Source organism: Odocoileus virginianus, chromosome 27, assembly GCF_023699985.2.
Source record: "Odocoileus virginianus isolate 20LAN1187 ecotype Illinois chromosome 27, Ovbor_1.2, whole genome shotgun sequence".
In the NCBI taxonomy this organism is placed as follows: Eukaryota; Metazoa; Chordata; class Mammalia; order Artiodactyla; family Cervidae; genus Odocoileus; species Odocoileus virginianus.
Genome location: NC_069700.1, coordinates 1,720,559 through 1,742,128, shown reverse-complemented (window position 1 = coordinate 1,742,128; position 21,570 = coordinate 1,720,559). Strand labels below are relative to the sequence as shown.

At 46.1% G+C, this 21,570-nt stretch overlaps 1 protein-coding gene across 1 annotated transcript in view; it reads left to right on the top strand.

Moving 5' to 3' along the window:
* F13A1 (coagulation factor XIII A chain) overlaps nt 1-21,570 on the top strand; it is a 137,785-nt gene that overhangs the window by 65,455 nt on the left and 50,760 nt on the right. Inside the window, exons 7-8 of the mRNA XM_020873228.2 lie at nt 11,635-11,809; nt 14,438-14,576. Of these exons, the coding sequence (XP_020728887.2) occupies nt 11,635-11,809; nt 14,438-14,576 (314 nt within the window). The remainder of the gene's footprint in view (nt 1-11,634; nt 11,810-14,437; nt 14,577-21,570) is intronic.

The window sequence follows — 21,570 nt, the reverse complement described above, 5'->3', positions numbered from 1 at the left end:
GACAATCTGGACAGCCTTGGGCTACTGGGTTTACCCAGGAGAAAGAAAGTTTAAAACTCCTGTGATCTCATTGTCTGGGGATTGGTCCTGAGATCTGTAACCTTACGTAAGTGAACTTTTATTTAGGCTTTTCTAACTACTGAGTGGGGCATTTTACCAAAGCTACACTGCAGATTGATTTAAGGGAGAAAAAAATTTTTAAGCGATTAGGAAAAAAGTAGAAGAAACTTGCCCCAAGTTACACTTCCTCCTTTAAAATACCTTGCTTGATGGCTGTTTGCTTTCCACCTCGTACCTGATGTGACCATCCCCACCAAAACAATAGCCAGGAAATGTGCCAGGAAAATTTTAGAAGAATGTTTTGTGCCATCCGAAAACTTATTTTGCTCATGCCCACTAATAAAGCATTCCATCCTTGGCCCTGAATTACTGAGAAGTAACCTAACATGCCCAACCTAAAGACAGCTCAAATGGAAAAGAGTCTGCCTGCAATGCAGGAGACCTGGGTTCGATCCCTGGGTCAGGAAGAAGACCCTGGAGAAGGAAATGGCAACCCACTCCAGTATTCTTGCCTAGAGAAGCCCATGGACAGAGGAGCCTGGCGGAATACAGTTCATAACTTTGCAAAGAGTCGGAAACGACTGAAGGGACTTAGCACCCACGCATGACCTGACATGGAATCTGAGCCTGGGTCAGATGATCAAAACAGGTGTGCCCCGCCTCGTGACAAGAACTGCAGCGCCCTGGGGGGAAGGGAAATGGCCTGCCTTTACTGCTGGGTGGTCCCTGGTGCCTGCCCCATGAGCGACTGGATCTGATAGCAGCTACGGGCAGAGAAGTTCTCCAGGGAGGAGCACTGCCCCTGCCGTGGCTAAGTTGGTTAAGCTTGCTAGGAGTCATGCCTGCAGATGCTGCTCACTTATTCCCCATGGAAGTCCTAGCAGGTTCTCTCCTTTGAGTTGAGACTTATTAACAGGAGATCTGTGTGAAAGGCACACAGAATCAGTACGTGAGATCTGGAAGACTCTCCGGGGGTCTTAATAGGTAAAGAGGTGAAGGCCCTTGGAAATGATATCATTCAAGGTCACATGGCCAGTAAGTGGCTGAAATGGAGTTAGATATTATCCTTACTCTCGAGTTATATTAGACCTTAGGGGACGAGCACCAATACACACCGGTAACATAATTCCTACATCAAGTTACATAGCCGTCTCCTAATAGAGAAGGACCCAAGGGAATGGTTCTAGAACAGGTGAAGTTTGAAGTAGGGGATAATGAAGAAAGGCATGCATCAGAGAATCCCAGATAGCCAGAGGCATTGAGCCCCTGGGGAAGAGTTCCCGAAGACTAGGTACCAAACGTGGTTTGGTGGTGGCACAGGTGGTTGTGACGCAGTGGTGGTAGTGATGCTGATAACAGGGATGATGGCGGTGCTGCGGTTTAGTGATGGGGGGAGTAATTGCCGTAAAGACATTGATGGCAGGAAAACACTCAATGTTAACTCACTCACTCAACAAGTATTTATTGAGAATCTCTAGTCTAGGTTCATTTCAGTTCAGTTCAATTGCTCAGTCATGTCTGACTCTTTGAGACCAGATGGACTGCAGCATGCCAGGCTTCCCTGTCCATCACCAACTCTCAGAGTTATGTCAATTGAGTCAGAGATGCCATCCAACCATCTCATCCTCTGCCGTCCCCTTCTCCTGCCTTCAATCTTTCCCAGCATCAGGGTCTTTTCCAATGAGTCAGCTCTTCGCATCAGGTGGCCAAAGTATTGGAGTTTCAGCTTCAGCATCAGTCCTTCCAATGAACACCCAGGACTGATCTCCTTTAGGATGGACTGATTGGATCTCCTTGCAGTCCAAGGGACTCTCAAGAGTCTTCTCCAACACCACAGTTCAAAAGCATCAATTCTTCTGTGCTCAGCTTTCTTTATAGTCCAACGCTCACACCCATACATGACTACTGGAAAAACCGTAGCCTTGACTAGATGATCCTTTGTTGGCAAAATAATGTCTCTGCTTTTTAATATGCTGTCTAAATTGGTCATAGCTTTTCTTCCAAGGAGCAAGCATCTTTTAATTTCATGGCTGCAGTCACCACCTGCAGTGATTTTGGAGCCCAAGAAAATAAAGTCTGTCACTTTTTCCATTGTTTCCCCGTCTATTTGCCATGACGTGATGGGACCAGATGCCATGATCTTAGTATCCTGAATGTGGAGTTTTAAGCCAAATTTTTCACTCTCCTCTTTCACTCTAATCAAAAGGCTCTTTAGTTCTTCACTTTCTGCCATAAGGGTGGTATCATCTGTGTATCTGAGGTTATTGATATTTCTCCCGGCAATCTTGATTCCAGCTTGTGCTTTATCCAGCCCAGCGTTTCTCATGATGTACTCTGCATAGAAGTTAAATAAGCAGGGTGACAATATACAGGCTTGACGTACTCCATTCTGGACTTGGAGCCAGTCTGTTGTTCCACGTCCAGTTTGAACTGTTGATTCTTGACCTGTATGCAAGTTCCATGTATTCAGATTCCATGCATGCTAAGTGTCCAGCTCTTTGCGACCCTATGGACTGTAGCCTGCCAGGCGCCTCTGTCCATGGAATTTTCCAGGCAAGAATACTGGAATGAGTTGCCATTTCCTCCTCCAGGGGATCTTCCCAAACCCAGGGATCAAATCAGTGTCTCTTATGTCATCTCCTGCATTAGCAGGCAGGTTCTTTACCACTAGCATCACCTTAAGTCTAGTTACAATTGTAAACAAAATAGTTTCTGCCTCCACAGAGCTAACAGTCTAATAGAAAAGACAGATTTGTAAGCAGAGCATGTCAACAGAGTATAGCAAAGTCTCTGATGAAATAAGCATTGGGCTGTAGGAGAAAACAAACCCTTGAAGCTTTGCTCAGAGTTTTCCCAGGACAAAGCAGTATCCTGATAAGTGTTGGGACATAGAACAAAAAGGCAGAAGAATGATTAACCAAGACCCATAGCAATGATAAGCCACACGATTATTCATGGAAACACTTTTTTCATGGTGGGAATTATACCCAAACAGCCATCACCAAAAGCACTGCAGGAAAACGTAGTCAGAGGGAAACTTTCTCCTCTGGTGACTTACTTGATTCAATTGCAGTTTTTTTAAAAGGTGACATTAGGAGGAAAATCTGGAAGGAGAGAGAAGAAAAAGTGTCAATATACTAGTTAGGTATTTTTAAATTCCAGTCTTTGCACTGTTGCCAGCCTGGACTTGCCTGCTTCCCTTGAGGTGTACACATTTATTTTTGACCCTGGACTTTTGCTAATATCGAACCACAATGCCATCATTAATCCCCATTAATACCTTATTCTAGCTGTGCCTTTTGGGAACTAACTCAAGATTGGACTTTTTTTTTAAGCCAATCAATGTTCAGTATACTCTTCAGTGTTATATAAAAAAAAATATCTTGAACCCCAGCTACTAAATCAAACTGACCACAAGTGGAGTAGGTCCTGGAGTTTTCTAGAGCCCAACACAAGATAAATGACTGTGGACCTTGGAGACGTAATGGACTTCAGGGCTTCTGATCCCCAAGCTTATGTGGTCTCACAGATAAACTGAAAATAAAGCTACTTTTCACTCTGTCCATCTTTCTTCCTCTTCATCTTGTCCCAGTACTTCGACAGTTTTTTTTTCCCTTCCAAGCGTGAAAAAGACAGTCGTGACATTACTTCTTTGATATTTTGCTCAGCAGCTCCACAGAAAGCTACTACAAACCCTGTCTAGTATTTTCCCAGTTGTTTACTCGGCCATCTGATGGAAAGCTTCACATTCAGCAAACCGCTTCATGCAACAAACTATTTCAAGTATTCAGACTACATTTACAAATTCACTTGGATTGGGAATTCCATGCAGTTACCTCAAATGAACTTTCAAATCAGAAGTAAATACATGAAGTCTACTCCCCGGTCATATATATAGACCAACCACAGCACAGCTTCCTAAAAATTTTATTTAAAAAATTAAAATGTTAAAGCACTATAAGCAGCTAAAATCCCTTTCCTGGAGAGAACTGTCCTGAAGAAATCTGAGGACTTGGGTGTTCCAAGGTCATTGTCCCCAACCATTTCCCCACTGAGGAGCTTCTTCACATTTCCCATATGAATCTTATAATTGGAAACTTTTCATCTGTTAAAAAAAACACCAAGATTATAACTTGTTTCCCCATTCTTGTGTCAGAGATTTATCTAACTGCCAATCAGAACTTCTAATGGGAGTGGTATCTTCAGTGACAGCAGACTGAGTGTGGCTCGGTACCACCTTTGTGAAGGTCAGGATACAGCTCCCTTTGGTGTTGAGAAGAATGGCCATGTCTCACACACCTGCACAGTCTTGCAGATGCCTAAGTTAAAATTTCTAGGCTGATGACCATTGCCAGATGTAGGATCCTCAATGGATTTCTGCTCCGATTCAGGGTTTCTGGAGCTCTGACCCTACCTGTTTTCTTAAATTGTTATTTTCTCTCTCTGCCATTCGTGCCTGGGGATGCCTAGAACGGCATTCCTGACTCAGGGAGACCAGGAAAAGCTAGAGGCCTCGGGTGCACTCGGCGACCTTTCCAATGGCGACACAGCTCAACCAGGAGCTCCCGAGGGTGGCAGCTTTCGAGAATCTACCAGCTAGGATTCATGAAAAAACCTGATTGTAGTCCAACACAGTGAAATATTAATTGCAGTCAGATTTTATTTAACTCTTAAAGTTGGATTCAAGGTACCCACACGTGCGGGAGGCCTGTCTGTGGTTCAGAAATAGCCAAGGGAATCCAGTGATGACCGGGGTGGGTACAGAGTCAAGATCATGTCCAGTACATTTCAACTAAGCATAATGCCACCTCGTTCAAGGGCTTTCCAGGTGGCTCAGTGGGTGAAGAATATGCCTGTCATGCAGGAAGCACAGGTTCAGTCCCTGGGTGGGGAAGAGCCTCTGGAGGAGGGCATGGCCACCCACTCCAGTGGTCGTGTCTGGGAAGTCCCATGGTCAGAGGAGCCTGGTGGGCTACAGTCCAGGGGTCGAAAGAGTGGGACACGACTGAGCGTGTGCGCATTCACCAGGGATGTACGTTTCTGCTTATTGAAGAACTTTAAACAATTGACAAATATACTGGAAGCCAGTAAAAATAATAGAATTTATCTAGCAGAAGTGGTTTTCATAGCCAGTTTTGAGAAATTGTATCCACTTCATAAGTAACCGATGTGCAGACAAGAGCAGGAGTAGCAGGAAGTCAAATGACTTATCCAAGGTCACTGGTGAAACTAGAAAAGGGTCTCAGGTTCCCTGACCCCACGCTTCCACAGACGACGCTGCATTTCCCCTGTCTGTCCTCTGCCTGCCCTCTTCCCGTGTCACATGAGCTCCTTGGATACAGATGTCATGCCTTTTACAAGTCCTGTCTTTTTCATTCCTTCTCTCTTAGGCTGGGGTGGAGGAGGTTGATGAGACAAAGAACTGTTCAGACATCATTTTTTTCCCTCCTATGATAAAAGCCAGCAATGTAATGAGGTTTCCGTTTGTGGGCAAACAGCTTGGCCTCTCCATTATTAAGGTTGCATATCTTATGCCCGGGCTCCCCATATTTTGGGAGAAAAACAGACATTTATTATAAACCATCTCTCGAGTGTGATGATCACAGTCAATCTAAATGTCTGCTTTCCCTGAATTGCTTCCTGGAATGAGGTCTCAGTGCTGCATCTATTTTGTAATCACATCGGCTGTTTCTGAAACACAGGGACGCTTCTCAGCGGGCCTTCTGAGTTCTGCAGCCGGAGCTGCTCTGGTCTCCTGGGACAGACCCCCCGGGGAGGGACGAACAGAAGTCCGGCAAAGCCAGCATCCCCCTTTGGACAGGCCCCCTCAGGGCTACGCTCTCTGCATCTCTTCCTGCCCTCCCTCCTTCCCCTCTCCTTTCTCTTGACATCCTTTCCTGATCTGCTTCCTGCTCTGCTCCTTCCCTTTCCCATCCATCCATCCACGCACCCGTTCGTTCATCCATCCACGCTTTCATTCAGATACTTTTGGAGGCCTGTTCTACATACCAGCCCTGCACCACGCAGCAGTGGAATAGCAATGAAAAAGAAGCAGACAGTGCTTGGGAAGCTTAAAATCTCAGTATCTCTGTCTCTCTCTCTCTCGGTCCACCTTTTGTTATCTCTTTCATGATTGTCAATTAGTAAAATACGTTTGGACCAAATAGGAATCCTCAGTTACTAAGGAAGACAAGATTAATCATCTCTAGTTGTAATGATTTTCATGAAAAACGAGTCTCATTACCTACTCCTGTCAGTGCGTGCATGCGTGTTCAGTCACTTCAGCCGTGTCTGACTGTCTGTGACCCCGTGGACTGTAGCCCGCCAGGCTCCCCTGTCCATGGGGTTCTCCAGGCAAGAATGCTGGAGTGGGCTGCCATTTCCTCCTCCAGGGGATCTTCCCGACCCAGGGATGGAACTCGCATCTCCTGCATTGCAGGTGGATTCCTCACCCACTGAGCCTCCTGGGAAGCCCCACTCCTGTCAGAGCTTGTGTCAAATACTTGAAGCAAAGCACATTGGAACAGCGGTTGTGTGCTTCACAATAGAAGTTAGGGTTAGTTCCTGTGGTTTGTTGCTGTTGTTGTTGAACTAAAATTTACATACAATGAAGTGTATGGATACTAAATGTAAAATTCAATGAGTTTTGATTTGGATAATCACCACCCCAATCCAAATTTAGACATTACCTCCAGCCCAGAATTTTCCCTTGTGCTCTGGTGTAGTCAACCCACATCCCCATAAACAACTACGATCCTGATTTCTTAGAACAGATTAGATTTGCCTGTTCTTAAACTTCACATAATGGATTTATACCTTAGGCACTATTTGGAGTTGGTGTTCTTTAATCAGTATGTTCTTACACATTCTTCAACTTGTTCCTTGGTATTGCTGAGCAGTGTTTCACCATGTTCTATATCCTAATGTGTCATCCATTCACCTGCGGATGGACATTTGGGATGCTTCCAATTTGGGACTGCTGTGAATTAAGCTATTAAGAAGACCCTTGTACAAGTCCCTTTGTGTACATATATTTTTGTATTTCTGAGACAAGCAGTTGAAGCAGGCATGTCTAGCTCATAGGGCATGTATATGTTTAGCTTTATAAGAATCTGTCCATTTTCCAAAGTGATTGGAACCCTGGAGTGTCATGTACGCAATTTGACACACACACTGTACAACCTCCTCCTACAATTAAGATTGGCCTTCACCAGACTGTACGTGGGAGCTTGTTCACAAAAGCTGGATGGGTTCTTCTTCAAGGAAGAGCTCTTCTCCCCCCCAAATTTAACTCTCTGCCTTTGAAACTAGCTCAAGTTGTCCAAAATTTATATCCAATGGTCTTTGAAAAACTATAACAGGCAAAATTAGGTATAAAATTGCATTCTGCAAGAATTACAGAAATCCTACCCTTTATGAGAACATAACTTCAACAGTGAAATTTAACAGAATATAATAGGTTTATAACAGATAAAAGTCACCTTATCAAAGCCATATAAAATGTGCTCACAGGATAAGAAAAATACCTTTACATATTTAAAAAGAAGCAGAAAAAATAGTAATTATGCAAAAGGCAATGGACCTAAGCCTGAATTCAGAGAGGCAGCCCACCCTGCTGGGCACAAAAGGAATTTTAACTATTCTCTCCTCTCAGGTAAATATTTGAGAAAATTCTAAAGATGTTTAAAGAAGAAAATAGCAATTATGTGTATTCTCACTGCAAGAACTGAGCACAGCATATTGGCATATCTGCTTCTAGTTTTTTTTTTAATGCAAAATCTATTATAATTTTTGGTTAAAAAGATAATAATGCTCTCTAAAAAAGAATTCAGACAATAAAGAAAAATTTAAAGATAAAAGTTAAAAAAAAATCATACTTGCAAAACTCTTCTGCAAGTGTTCTATTTGCTGTAATTAATAGCTGTAGATAAAATCTTGACTCTCCAGTCCAAGACTAGTTTGATTTCACCTCTGAATGACTGTTTGAGGCCAGTGTATTTCCTTCTACCCTTTTGTACCCTGGGACAGATTGGAGCAGAAAAGGGCATTACTGGGCTCTGCTCTTTCTTTGAGGATCCTGTTAAATGTCTCATTCCAGAATCTACTCCACCTACCTGGAGGCAGATCTTGTTCCCATGAGGGGATGACTCCAGATTTCCATCATTTCCCAACTATAGGCCCAGACTCACCTTTTTAAAGCTATAGACCCTCTTCTACCCCTTTCTACAAGGCTGTTATTTCCATGAATCCCACCAGAATAAGGAAAAAAAGTCTGCATTTTGATTCAGCTTGCTTCTTTCCAGATTTTGAAATGCAGAAGTACACTCTCAGGATTTTGTTGACTTGACAGTTAGGCTTCTGAAGTCCTGGTGCTGAAGCTGAGCCATGCTGCCCTTCTGCCCACCTCTAAACCTTCGTCTTTTCTTGGACCAGCTTTTGAAATGTCCCTGAATTATGTTCTGCCTCTGAGGCTGCTGATAGTGACTTTCGAAGGGTCTGGTTTTTAAATTTTTTCCAATATCATAGGTATTATGAGAGGACAATTTAGTAAACCCTTGCTGAAGCTGACTAATGTCCAAAGTTCTGGGCTCCTCTCGTCTCCCTGACCACCCGTGATGCAGGACCAAGACACTTCATCTGTCATTCGTCCGACTCTGAGCTTGTAGTAGGGTGTCAACAGTCAGCTGTGTCAGGAAAAGGGATGCCCTTGACATGCCCCCTAAACCTATCTTGTTGTCTCAGGAGGAGGACATGACTTTAACCCTTTACATATGTCCCTTAAGACTTACCTCTTTCAGTATCTAGGCTCCCTAGAAATCAATTTCCTAATTAGAAAACAGTAGCTAATCTGGCCAAATGCTAATAAATGAGAAGTGTGATTTGTCTAGAATGAGGGAACAGGTCAGCATTAACAATTAAAAGGACTAGAGGAGAGAGCTCCTTTTTTTTCCTTACTCTTCTTTTTGGCTGATTGGGCTCAGCTGTAGGCTATAAATAACACTTTTAATTCATGGCTATTTGAGAGTCAGTCATCAGAACCTTAGTTTAGGAACTTTTACCTCTGAGATTCATTGCCCTATTCTATTTCTTAATGATAAGAATAAATAACTGGTAATGCGAGTTAAAGCTGAATCCACTTACAAATATCAAGCTACATCATAGCACTCTCCAGGCTTCACTATAATAGATGCAGATTTAGATAATCAATTCAACTGCAAGGAGAGTTATTGATCATGAATAGAACCAAAGCTGTTGGCTAAACGCTGCTGCATGCCAGTCATTTCATGGACTTACAGGATAAAGTCAAAGTTAAGTCAAAGGCATGAGTTTGCAATTAGTTGGGTCTAAAGACTTCATTTTTTTTGTATATTAAACAAATTAACTGGGTATTTGCAGCAGTTTAGTCTCTCAGCCGTGTCCGACTTTTTGTGGCCCCATAGACTGCAGCCCACCGGGCTCCTCTGTCCATGGGTTTTCCCAGGCAAGAACACTGCAGTGGATTGCTATTTCCTTCTCTGGGGGATCTTCCTGACCCAAGGATCAAACCCTGGTCTCCTCCATTGAAGGCAGATTCTTTACTGATTGGGCCACCAAGGAGCCCAAGCTGGGTATTTACCTTCACTTTAACCTAACTGTATAGAGTCAAAAGGGAAAAATAGTAGAAGTTGTGTGTGCTTGCAATTTTCTTCTAGTGTTTTCTATTTCCTCCAATATTGCCTATTTACATAATTCTTGTTGCAGGTCCCTGAACTTGTCATATTTCTTCATGGTCACCAGGCAATTATCCAAACTCTTTCTTCCGTGTAGATAACCTTCGCTGAACCTCAGCCTCTCAAGACCTGGCTTTTGTGTCATTTTCTCTCCCCAGCTCACCACAGCCACCACCACCACCCTCCAATCTAAGAAAGCTGATGACTCCCTCTGTTGGGAGCCCACTCTCCCTGGACTTCTTTCTGTGTTAATATTGGAACCTTTCCTTCTGCTTGATGGGTTCCTCTTCCATCTCCTTCCACAGAGAAGATCTTAGTCTTATTCAGATGCACAATGCCTACATGCTTGTTGGATATACAAAGGATTATTCCACAACTATTGAACACCTGCTCTTTGCCAATACTTGTTAGAAGTCAGAAAGGCATAGATTTTTATCTCTGTTCTCAATATGCTCACAACCCACTGGGGAATAGATGCTTCTAAATCTAAACTCAGGAAGCCTAAGAGAGGGGTCTGGGAAAGTGCTGAGGCTGAGCTGGTAATTGGCAAGGCCAGGAACACATAAAAACTCATCATATTTTAGTATCTCTTCTAGGATTTTCATAATCGGAATGCACCTGCTTTAATCATATGTTCCACTTGGTTTACTAATGTCTTATCAGTGTAATCTGAACCTATACTTCTCAAACTCATGTGCACACAGATCTCCTGGGGATTTTGTTAAACTGCAGTTTCTGATCCCACAGGCCTGGGGAGGGGCCTGAGAGTCTGCATTTCCAGTAAACTCCCAGCACACCGTTGTTGCTGGTCTACAGATCACACATCCAGGAGCAAGCCTATAAACTATTGTCACGTCAACATAGAAACATTGTCAAAGGGCCATCGGGTTTTGGAAAAACTCTTAGTGCTCCCCACCTAGACATTCTTCTGACTGTAATGAAACATGATGCAAGTTGCATCAAGAGAAGTTAAGGTTCAGCACTGACCCCCAAGAAACTGACAGGATGCCTTGAAACTGTTCATTCCTGGCCCCAGTTTTACCATCTAAACACAAAAGGTCTTTCTTCCTGCACTTGAGGTCTGCTGCTACCAAGTGACTGTCGTCTGAGTGTGTAGCAAATTTTCCCCAAATATTCAAGATCACCATTCTTTGCTTACATCTCCCTTATGTTTAAACTATTAATACCCCAGGTCCTTAATGTAACTGGAAATATCTGATAACAAAATTTTATAATTGCCTTAAATAATTATAAAGAAAATACTTCTGTTTATGCAATTAAAAAAAAAAACAAACTCTGCAAGGTACCCATGGGAATCTAATTTCTTGTTAACTTTTAATGGTTCCTATGACAGTGTCTACATATTTTTTCAACTTATTAGAGTCAGCTACTCATCGTCAAAGTCAAACCTCATTAGACCATCAGACCTTGGGCCCCATGCTAACATCTAGCATCATTTGTCAATTTTTAGCTTTCCTTCTATCAAGACAAGATCCCTCCTTGAGCCGTCTTCTTTTGTAAGTTTTCTTCCTCTCTTCCTCACACATTCTCCAGCACTGTTCCAACCAGACCAGGGGCCCAAGCGCATGAGAAGCCATGCTAACTCTTCCTGCCTGCTATTCGGCACCGCCTCCCCACAATCATACGCTGTTTAAGAGGCAGCCTTGGCCGTCTGGTTTGCCCTCACGCACTTAGTCATTACAGCACTTTCCCGATAAGTGCCTGTGAACTGAACAGAAGCAGAACTCTTCATCATGCAGGAGCACGGAAGGCACTGGAAGCCTTAGCTTGCCCAGAGTCAGAGTCTAGAGAGGACTCTTCTAAAGGACCTTGGATCCTTCTCACCTGTCATGGTCTCGTTTAGATCAATGCCAAGGACGATGAAGGCGTCATCGTTGGGTCCTGGGACAATGCCTATGCTTATGGTGTTCCCCCATCAGCCTGGACTGGAAGTGTTGACATCCTGTTGGAATACAAGAGTTCTCAGAAGCCAGTCCGCTATGGCCAGTGCTGGGTTTTTGCTGGTGTCTTTAATACATGTAAGTATCCAGTTGAGTCAAAGTTTTTTTAATGTATAAGAAATATCACCTTAAGACATTTAGTGTATAACCTGGTGAAGGGACCCAGCAATCTCTGTTGGATCTATAGAATTTGTGGATGGTTATTCTGGGATGTAGTCAATGCATAATTAAATTGTACTGGGCCAGTATGCTCATAATTTCTCTTTGATTGCAGAACCTTTTATAGATAGAATGAGGGACAATTTCCTACATACTCCATCATTCAACCCTCAGCAAAATGGAGAGTCTCGGAGCCAAGAAAGGGTGTGGGGGAAGGATATACAATTTTTAATTAGTAACCTCCACATTTTAAAAAAGGTTAAATTAGCAAAATTTAAAATAATAATAAGATGTAGACCTCTTACTTGTTATTCAGAAGGTTTATAAATATGCTTATTTGCTTACTGTGTATGCCTGAGAATTTTGTAAATATGCCCACTTAGTTTTTCCCCTAGCTGTGGAGAGCGGGTGGCTTATCTCAGTTCTTACACATGAGTCTCAATGTCCCTGAGCAATTAGACACCAGAACTTAATGAACCATCTTTCCTTCTGGCATCCCCTCTTGCCTTTAAACTACCCGACATCCAAACCGCAGAGGACAACATACGGGAACAGAGCCGTGCTCTTCCACCTCGTGCGTTATTTTTGAATATGGCATTTGTCTGTCCAGGCCCAGACAATGTTATTGTTAATTCAGTGAATAGTTTTTTAAAAAAATACATTTATTTCAGTATGTCTTCATCATTGGTAATGATATTCATTCTCATGCCATTTCTATAGCCCTGTAAGAAAGACATGAAACTCAAGTCAAATTGTCCTTTCTGCTTACTCACTAAGAAAGACTGTTTTATCCAGTTAGCACTCTTTTTAGTCAGAAAAATCAAGGAGGGTCTGAGAGCTGGAAGCCAGAATGAAACAATTTTTTAGAAATGGTCAGGAAGACTATCAGTTTCAGCTCAAATTTGTGACCATCTGAGAGTCAGTCAGAGGTCCGAGTGGGAAGAAATCCTAAGTGTTGTGTATTTTGTTTCTCTATGGCATCAAACTGAGTAGGATTATTTCCTTAGCCATTCCCATCTACTTAAGAGCTACAGGAACATATATTTCCTGGGAGCAATGAAGGGCAGTGAAGCTAAGGTATCAGTGTCCTGGGAAGCCTGGTCTGTGGAGTTCCACGTGGAAGCCTGAACTTCAGGGAAGCTAACAGTTGGAAGAAGGCCCCCTCCTCCATGGCTTCCAAGCCAAGATTCTGTGCCAGGGGCTTGGCGGAGATAGCCTCAGTGATGAAATGTTCCCAGGGAAAAAAAAGCGCTCCCCGCATCCCCCTGATGCCTGCAGTTTCACTATCCCAGTGTGATTCCTTTAGGTTCAGAAACATAAAATAGTAAACAGCTTCCATCCACGTACTGTTGCTGTTGGGACCACATGGACTGTAACACGCTAGGCTCCTCTGTCCGTGAGATTCTCCAGGGGAGAATACTGAAGAGGGTAGCCATTCCAGGGGAATCTCCCTGACTCAGGGATCAACGTGAGCCTCCTGCATTGCAGGCAGACTCTTTACCGCTGACTCACCTGGGAAGCCCTCCGCCCGTGTACGCCTTCTGTATAAAAGGATCACCAGGTCTATTCCCGAAAACCGACTCTGGTGATAAGGCAGGGGCTCAGTGTAGGGATGCCACCACGAGGATAAACCTGAATCCTGGTGCCCCGTGTCAAGCTGCATCCGGCTGTGATCACGTGAATTGGCGCTAAGGTAGAAATAGAACTAGAGTGCCAATCATTTTGTTGGGAAGACTGTGGTGTGTGTCAGGGTCGTAAATCAAGAGAGGAAGATGGAAGGGGGAGGCAGGTGGTGGTTGCCATCAGTGTCATTTGGGGTGTGAAGATTAACTCATTTAATGAGGACCCTTGAGTCTCTACCAGGCTCATGTTTGGACTTCCAAGGTTGTTCTATTGAAGGGGGTGGATAGTCTTTGGTTAAAAATGCTAAACAATTCTGAGAGGGGAAAAAAAAGGCAAGTCATTAATCTTAAAATTGTCAGCTGAATTATTTTCAATGAGCACTGATGTCTGGCGTCCTGGGAGCCAGGAAGGGCATTTGGATTAAGTTTGATCAATAGGTACATATGGCAAGAGATGCAACCAGGTAATTTATTATCTAACAATTAAAATGAACCTGTGGTGTCACCCTCCACCAAGTGTCACAAGAGCAAGTTCCACCCAGGAAAACAAACCACACTGAGGCTCTGCTTGGTAAATTTCTGACTTCCTACTAGCTGGGCTTTTTAACTCCTATTTTCAGAAACACAGGCCCATTAGCCAGACTAAAATAATCCTATTTGATGATCATGTGATTAGCAACTTAACAGTTGGAACCCTGTTACTGGGATCCCATTCCCACTGGTATCATTTGGCACCAACTGGTCCAGCATCAAGGCTTCTGTCTGCTTCCCAGACCCTTGAAGACAGGCCCCCTTTTGGCTTTGGACACCTGGGAACAACATGTCCATGTTGGTCAAGAAGGAAGTCCCTTCTGAGAAGGGATTACTCACTCTGTGTCTACTAGGTCTTGGTGATCTGTTTAACTGTGGTCCTTCTCTCCTGCAGTTCTGCGGTGCCTGGGGATACCAGCAAGGGTCGTCACCAACTATTTCTCAGCCCACGACAATGACGCCAACCTGCAACTGGACATTTTCTTGGAAGAAGACGGCAACGTGAACTCCAAACTCACTAAGGATTCGGTGTGGTGAGTTTGATTTGCAAGGGCCCTGGCTGATATCAAATTGAAGCGCATGACCCATTTACCACCAGACAGAGTCAGTCTGATGTTTCTTTCTGTTCTATTTTAAGGACTACTCAATACCATGGGCACAAATGTCTGATTGTCAGAGATTGTTTTTAGCTAATGAATGAGAAATGTTACTGAACAGCAGCTTGGGCTTCTAGTAATAAAGATCGATCACCCCATTACAGCAGCAACTCCTGGAAAAGGCCACAGCTTTAGTGGCCGGAGCCTATGCCAGTTCCTCTCTAGCTTTTGTTGTTGTCGCTGTTCAGTCACTGAGTCGTGTCCAACTCTTTGCAACCCCAGCACACCAGGCTGCCCTGTCCTTCAGTATCTCCCGGAGTTTGCTCAAACTCGTGTCCATCAAGTCAGTGATGCTACCTAACCCTCTCATCCTCCGTCATCCCTTTCTCCTGTTGCCTTTGATCTTTCCCAGCATCAGGGTCTTTTCCAATGAGTCAGTTCTTCTCATCAGGTGGTCAAAGTATTAGAATTTCAGCGACAGCATCAGTCCTTCCAATGAATATTCAGGGTTGACTTCCTTTAGGAGTGACTGGTTGGATCTCCTTGCAGTCCAAGGGGCTCTCAAGAGTCTTCTCCAGCACCACAGCTCTAGCTTAGTGCATGACTATTATGGTGAACAGCAAAGACACAGAAGCCATCTGTTCTCTACTATAAGCGTAACACAGCCAACGTTTACTAAGCGTTAGTGTGTACCAGTCTCTGTGTGTACATGATCTTATCTAATCCTTTTAATTGTAATCAGATAGGAGTTTATTACTACTCCATTTACAGCTGAGCAAACTGAGACACAGAGAGGTTAAAATACTTTCTCAAGGTCACACATCTGGTAAGCTTAGAATAAAACCAAGAGCATCTGACACTTAACCACAACCTTTTTGTTTTTGGCCTTTGCAACATAAATAGGATTGCCCTTTGCATGTAAAGATGTGGTTCTCCTGATCTGTGACCTCATCTTTTATTCAGAGATAGAAGTGGAAATAAAGTCAGAATTATCACCAAATGCCAGCCCTGTGGTTTTTTCACTGCCCTGAACAGCTGTATCATAAGCTGGCTGCAAGGAGCTTAGGATTCCAAAGAAATTTCCTTTATCCATGGGGACCCACTCACTCCAAAACAGTATTCTAAAAAGATGGGGGAAAAAAATCCCAAGAATCCAGATGTAAAGGGTATTCACAAAGGTCTGTATGGTGGGAAACTGCCAGGCATGAACTCAGTGGAATTTCCAAGCCAAAAAGATGTCTCCTAGAGCTGTTCTTTATAAGTAATGAAGCTAAAACACTGTCAGTGGTGAAAACATCCGAGTGGGTATGGGAGGAAGTTGGAAGCTCATTTTAGAAGAAATTAAAAGTTAGAAGTGTCTGAACTCCCCCATGTCACAGGAATGGAGCGCAGATGCAGGGGCAGAATTCCCTCAGCAGTCCCAGCAGACGCTCATTTGAGAATGAGAAAAGAAGCGAGGCTGCTTAACTAGTGAAAAAATGCTCGTGTGAATAAAAAACACTGCCGTTCACTTGGGGGGAGCGGGCTGAGCAATGACAAGCTGGAGACTGTCGTCAAGACAAAACCTCTCCTCTGTAAACTGTTGAAAGCACCCTTTAAGCCCTTGGAATCCCGGTAGAGCAGCCCTGTGTGTACATGGAATGACAAAAAAAAAAAAAAAAAACAGACCCAAATAGCCACCCCGAAGCTGCCGTGACATTCCAACATGGCAGATAAGAAAAATGGTACCGATGAGCCTAGTCGCAGAGCGAGCATAGAGACAGCGCTGGAGGAAAGACCATGGACACGGGGTGGGGCACGACCCGGGAGGGTAGCTCTGGCATCACACACGACCACGTGCAACGCGAGCAGCTGGGGGAAGCTGCTGAACCCAGCTCGGGGTTCCGTGATGGCCTGGGGGTGGGAGACCCCCGAGGGAGGGGACGTCCGCACGCACGGAGCTGATCCACCTCCTGTGGAGTCGAAGCTAACACAACCTTGTAAAGCAATTATACGCCGATTTTTTAAAAGAATTATTTGGCATTCTGCACTGCTTACCTCTTTCTTACTCTCTCCCTCTACACACACACACACACACACACACACACAATGCCCTTGTAGCCAACTGCAGCTCAGAATTATTCCTCCCAATTCTTTAACCCAAATGCCTCCCACCATAAATCCCCACAGGCACCCCGACAGATAACCTCACGACGCCCCTTGTTCAATTGATACCAAAGCATGAAGCTGACAGATCTTTTCTTGGTAACCCTTTCCTCTTTCAGCTCTCTGCTCCGAATCCCTTTCCCAGTTTCTACCACTCTCATTCCTTCACTGTGCTCAGCCGTGTCAGACTCTTCAGAGACTCTGTGTCCGTGGGATTTCCCAGACAAGAACACTGCAGTGGGTTAGCATTTCCTACTCCAGGGGATCTTCCTGACCCAGGGATCGAACCCGTACCTTCTGCATCTTCTGCTTAGCCAGGCGGATTCTTTACCACTGGCGCCTCCTGGGAAGCCCAGATGTCCCTGGGCTTTTCCCTCCTTCATTATCTTCCCCGAAGATCCCACCACCATGGGACCATGTTCTCTGGCCTGGGACCCTCCCGCCTCCTCCACAAGCAGACCACCACCCCAGTCTCCCCGTCTCCCCTCTGCTTGGCTCACAGACGGTGGCTGAGAGCCTACTAACTGCACAGCTGCTGCTCACCCAGCTCGGGACAGGCCGGATCGAGGCGTGCAGGGATGCAGGGTTCGGTCAGCCCTGGGTCAGGCACTACAGACAGCCCGGGTCAGGCTGTGTGACCTTGGGCACCGCACACCCTCTCTGTGTCTCTCTTGCCGCCCAGGGTGGAGCTGACACCATTTCCAAGCATAACAGGTGCTTAATGGGTGCTCGCTGCTGTTACCGCGCTCATCACTAGCCGCACAGCTGGAGTCTCGTGGAGGCAATATGTTGCCATGGACCTTGGCACTCTGAAGCAGTCAGGAGGAGAGGGGGCCCAATGTTCCGGGAGGACTTCTATTTCTGTCACTCTGGGCTTTTTTTTTTTTAAATGAAAGCCAGAAACTGCCTCCTCAGTACAAACACCAGTGAACCCTAGAAGTGATAAGCGTTCTGGAAAGCCAGCAGTATTGCTGAGACCCTCCTTGGTCGGGGAGGCTGGTGGAGACGGTCCCTGGACGGGTCCGCCAGCGCGGGGTCGGCACGGCCACCCCTGAGTCCAGCTCTGACTTGGGCAGTCACTGGCGGTGTGGCCTTGAGAAGACAGCTTTACCTCGCTGAGCTTCCTCGTCAGGAGACTGCGGCCACAGTGGTTACCAATTAAACGACAATGTAAGGAGGCAAGGACAGGGCTCCGCACAGCGCTCCGTCGGAAGGCAGTGCTCGGCGGGCACTGCCGTTGAGACCGGCGAGAAGCAGGGCCGGCAAGCTGGGGAGGGGTGGGGGCAGAAGGCTGACAGAGGCCGAGCCCAGGCAGGGAGGAGCCCGCGGGCCCCCGCTGACCCCCGAGAGGCCAGGGCCGTGCGGCGGGCATCACGCGGCCTGACAGGCTTCCTAGTGGGGGTCTTCGGAGCCGTCGGCCTCCCCCGAGCCGCCAGCCTCACTTCCCTCCTCCGGCTCCCCTCAGACGGAATGTCGGTTTGTCTGTGGCCCCCCGCGCCCCTCTTTCTTAAGGCAACCACGAGAAGGATTGCCTGGTTTTCTCACTGCCTCCAATCTCTCCAACACTGAGGTGCTGATGGTGGCGAATCAGAGGCCAGCTGGTCTGGCTGGGTCTCGGTGACCCAGGGCGGCCTCTTCTCCGTGGCTCCGTGGAGTCCCACATGCCCGAAACAGAAATACGCCTGGAAGCGGGGGTCAGAGGGAGAGTGGAAGATGGGTGTGAAGGCGTGTTGTGTGGTTCAACAGCCCACAGGGCTGAAGTCTGCCTTCTCCCGGGGCTCTGACCGCCTTTACCCCCGCAGACCACCCAGCACCGACCGCTCACCCGCCGGCTTCCTGCTCTGCCAGCCCGGGTCCCTGCATGTGGATCCCCCTCCCAGAGAGCCTCGGCTCGCCACGGGCAGCGGTTTGGCACTGAGTGGATGTCCTCTAGATGCCCCCGGAGGAAAGGGTGGGCTTCTTGCGATTCGGGAGAGGGAGGGGCCCTTACAAGGGCACAGCTGGGTGAAGTAATTGGACCTCGGGCTCGCAAATGAAATTCCGGGAGGGCCAACGCAAGGTAACATGTCCTGGAAGCAGCAATTTAAGCCGCCTGTCCCCAGTATGCTGATGGGTTTGGAATTACGTGTAAGCTCTGGGGGAAGGCATCCATGAATCACCGAGGACAGCTTAATGAAGATGCGGGTGCAATGTCCAGCTGCAGTCCAGGCAGTGACCAGGGACGTGGGGCTCACGCTGGGCAGGAGGGAAGTGACCAACTGTCCACACCCTGAACGAGCTCAGCTTGCTCACCTCACCAGACCACAGTCACAATACAGATGGAAACAAGTTTTTATGGGAATTAGGGCTCCAACATAGTAAAAGGTGAATGTGTAATAGTTTGGGTTCCAATCAGTTCTCAAGGATTTGGGGTAATTACATGATGCCAGTTCTGTAAAAGCTTTTTATTTTGTTTTGGGGTATAGCTGATTAACAATGTTGTGGCAGTTTCGGATGAACAGCAAAGGGACTCAGCCATACATACACATGTATCGGAGATGGAAACAATTTTAAAAGAAAGGGATGGTGGTGCTGATTAGGGTCGTGACAGACATTGCTGCACAAGGCTCCTCTGCTTCTAAACGGAAGTGTGATCCAGTGTCCCGCTGCTGGAGAGGAAGTGGTCAGACGGGGTGATCCTGGGTAAAGGGTCTGTGCCCACCTCTAGTCTTGTCTCCATCAGAACGTAGCCCTCAGCGGGGGTGCCATGTCTAGTATATTTTACCTTTGCTTTGCCAACATGCTGCAGGGCATAGAACCAGCTGGAAAAAATTTTAAGTACTCATTTAGCTGATAAATCTCATTTAATTCATTCAACAAATGCTATTATCCACGAATATATCCAAATGTCAGATGCTAAGGATTCAGGGGGGAATTAATCAGGTTACTGCCCTCAAGGTGCTCTATCCGGTGTTCACCAGCGAGACAACCACATACAGTACAGGCTATGAAAATGTAAGGTGGGTGGTAATGTGAGCCAGGAGCCTGGAGATGAAGGGAAGGGGCTTCCATCCTAAACCCAGGGGTACAGGGCAAGGTGTTCACATGGTCAGTGAACAAAGCTGTTGTCCCCTTGCAATCTTCCGGTTGTGCTCTTCCAAGATGAAATGCCCAGGAAATGACCTTGACCCACAGTTGAAACTCAAGGTGAAAGTCTAAGGGGCTGATGTGAGATGACCAGAGATCAGTCTGCTTCAGGTTCAAGTGGAAAGGAATGGAAGGCGGCTCAGTAGGTAAAGAAATCGCCTGCAATGCAGGGGCCACAAGAGACAGGTTTGATCCCTGGGTCGGGAAGAGCCCCTGGAGGAGGGACTGGCAACCCACTCCAGTATCCTTGCCTGGAGAATCCCCTGGACAGAGCAGCCTGGTGGGCTGCTGTCCATAGAGTTGCAAAAAGTCAGACGCGACTGAAACGCCTGAACCCACATGCACACACATCTTATATTATTATGCTATGGTTGTCGAGTATTGAAACCCACTCTCCATATGTCCAGCCCCTCACCACTCCTTCCTGGACGATCTCAAGAACCTCTGACCCTTTGCCGCCTTCCCGAAGGGGCTGATGCCCCCAAGGCTGCACATTCCTGAGAGGCTGATGGACTCGCTCCTGTTTGGGAATGGGGGTGGTTTGCTCTTCCCATCAGCACCTCTCCTGCTCCTCCACCTGCCAGGCACTGTCCAACCCCAGGTGCTAGCTCCTTTAAGACTAGCGCACCCCTCAGTCGGAGTTGCAGAGATCCCAACAGTCACCAGTGCCCAGAGGCCCTCTTGGAGACAACAGCTCTCTAGACCCTGGCACTCTTTCCAGCCCATCCAAGCCTCTGCCTCGGGTGTACCTTTCCATTCTACTCATTCCTGGGGGAAGGCCTTCATCTCTAGACAGCAAGTTCCAGGTGGGGTTGGTGAAAGCACGTGCTAGTCACGCCCTGGGATGTGACGAGAAGCGTCCGTGCACCTGTGTGCTCACCTAGGCCCATGAGCCCACCCATCCGCTTCCCAGAGGCCGGCTGATTGACCAGCTGTCAGATGTAGAAAATGGCATAGCTCAGAGTTCGAAGCATCTCATGATATTAAAGATAATTGGAAAGATGATGAATGCTAAAACATTAGCAAGAGTCTTTCCTTTATTGCCTTTTCATTTGAAATTAAGTAGGTTTGATGAAACTGACTTTCTCAATTTAATTTTTTGAAAGAATTGTGAGTTAGCAATTTTGTATTTATCAATTTCAGCTCAAAGTTGGAACAATCTAAGAACTAGTCAGTGACTCACGTGCAGAGAAATTATAGTTTTATTTTGTTTTTCCTTAGGATCTCATGGAAAAACACCAGATCAAGTCAAACTGCTCTTAAAATTTTCTTTCCTCTCTTTTTCTCCATGGCTCAAGGCAATACGATTAACTCTGCCACTAACTAGCTGAGTGACTTTGGGCAAGTTGCTTGAATTCTCTGGGCCTGAATTCTCTCATATGACTGAATTTAATGAGGTATAGGGTCACCTCCAGTATTCTTGCCTGGAAAATTCCATGGACAGAAGAGCGTGGTGGGCTACTGCCTATGGGGTCACAAGATTCAGACAGGACTTAGCAATTAAACCTCCACCGCCACCAGCTCCAAAGTGAATACTTTTTAAATAAATGTCACTGTTCTTCCAGCCAGGCTGGAACTTCCCACGGTTGGTGGTTTCTACCGCAGGAGCCCTGCTCACCTGCACAGGCCAGGCTGGGATCCACTCACCCACGTGTGAGTG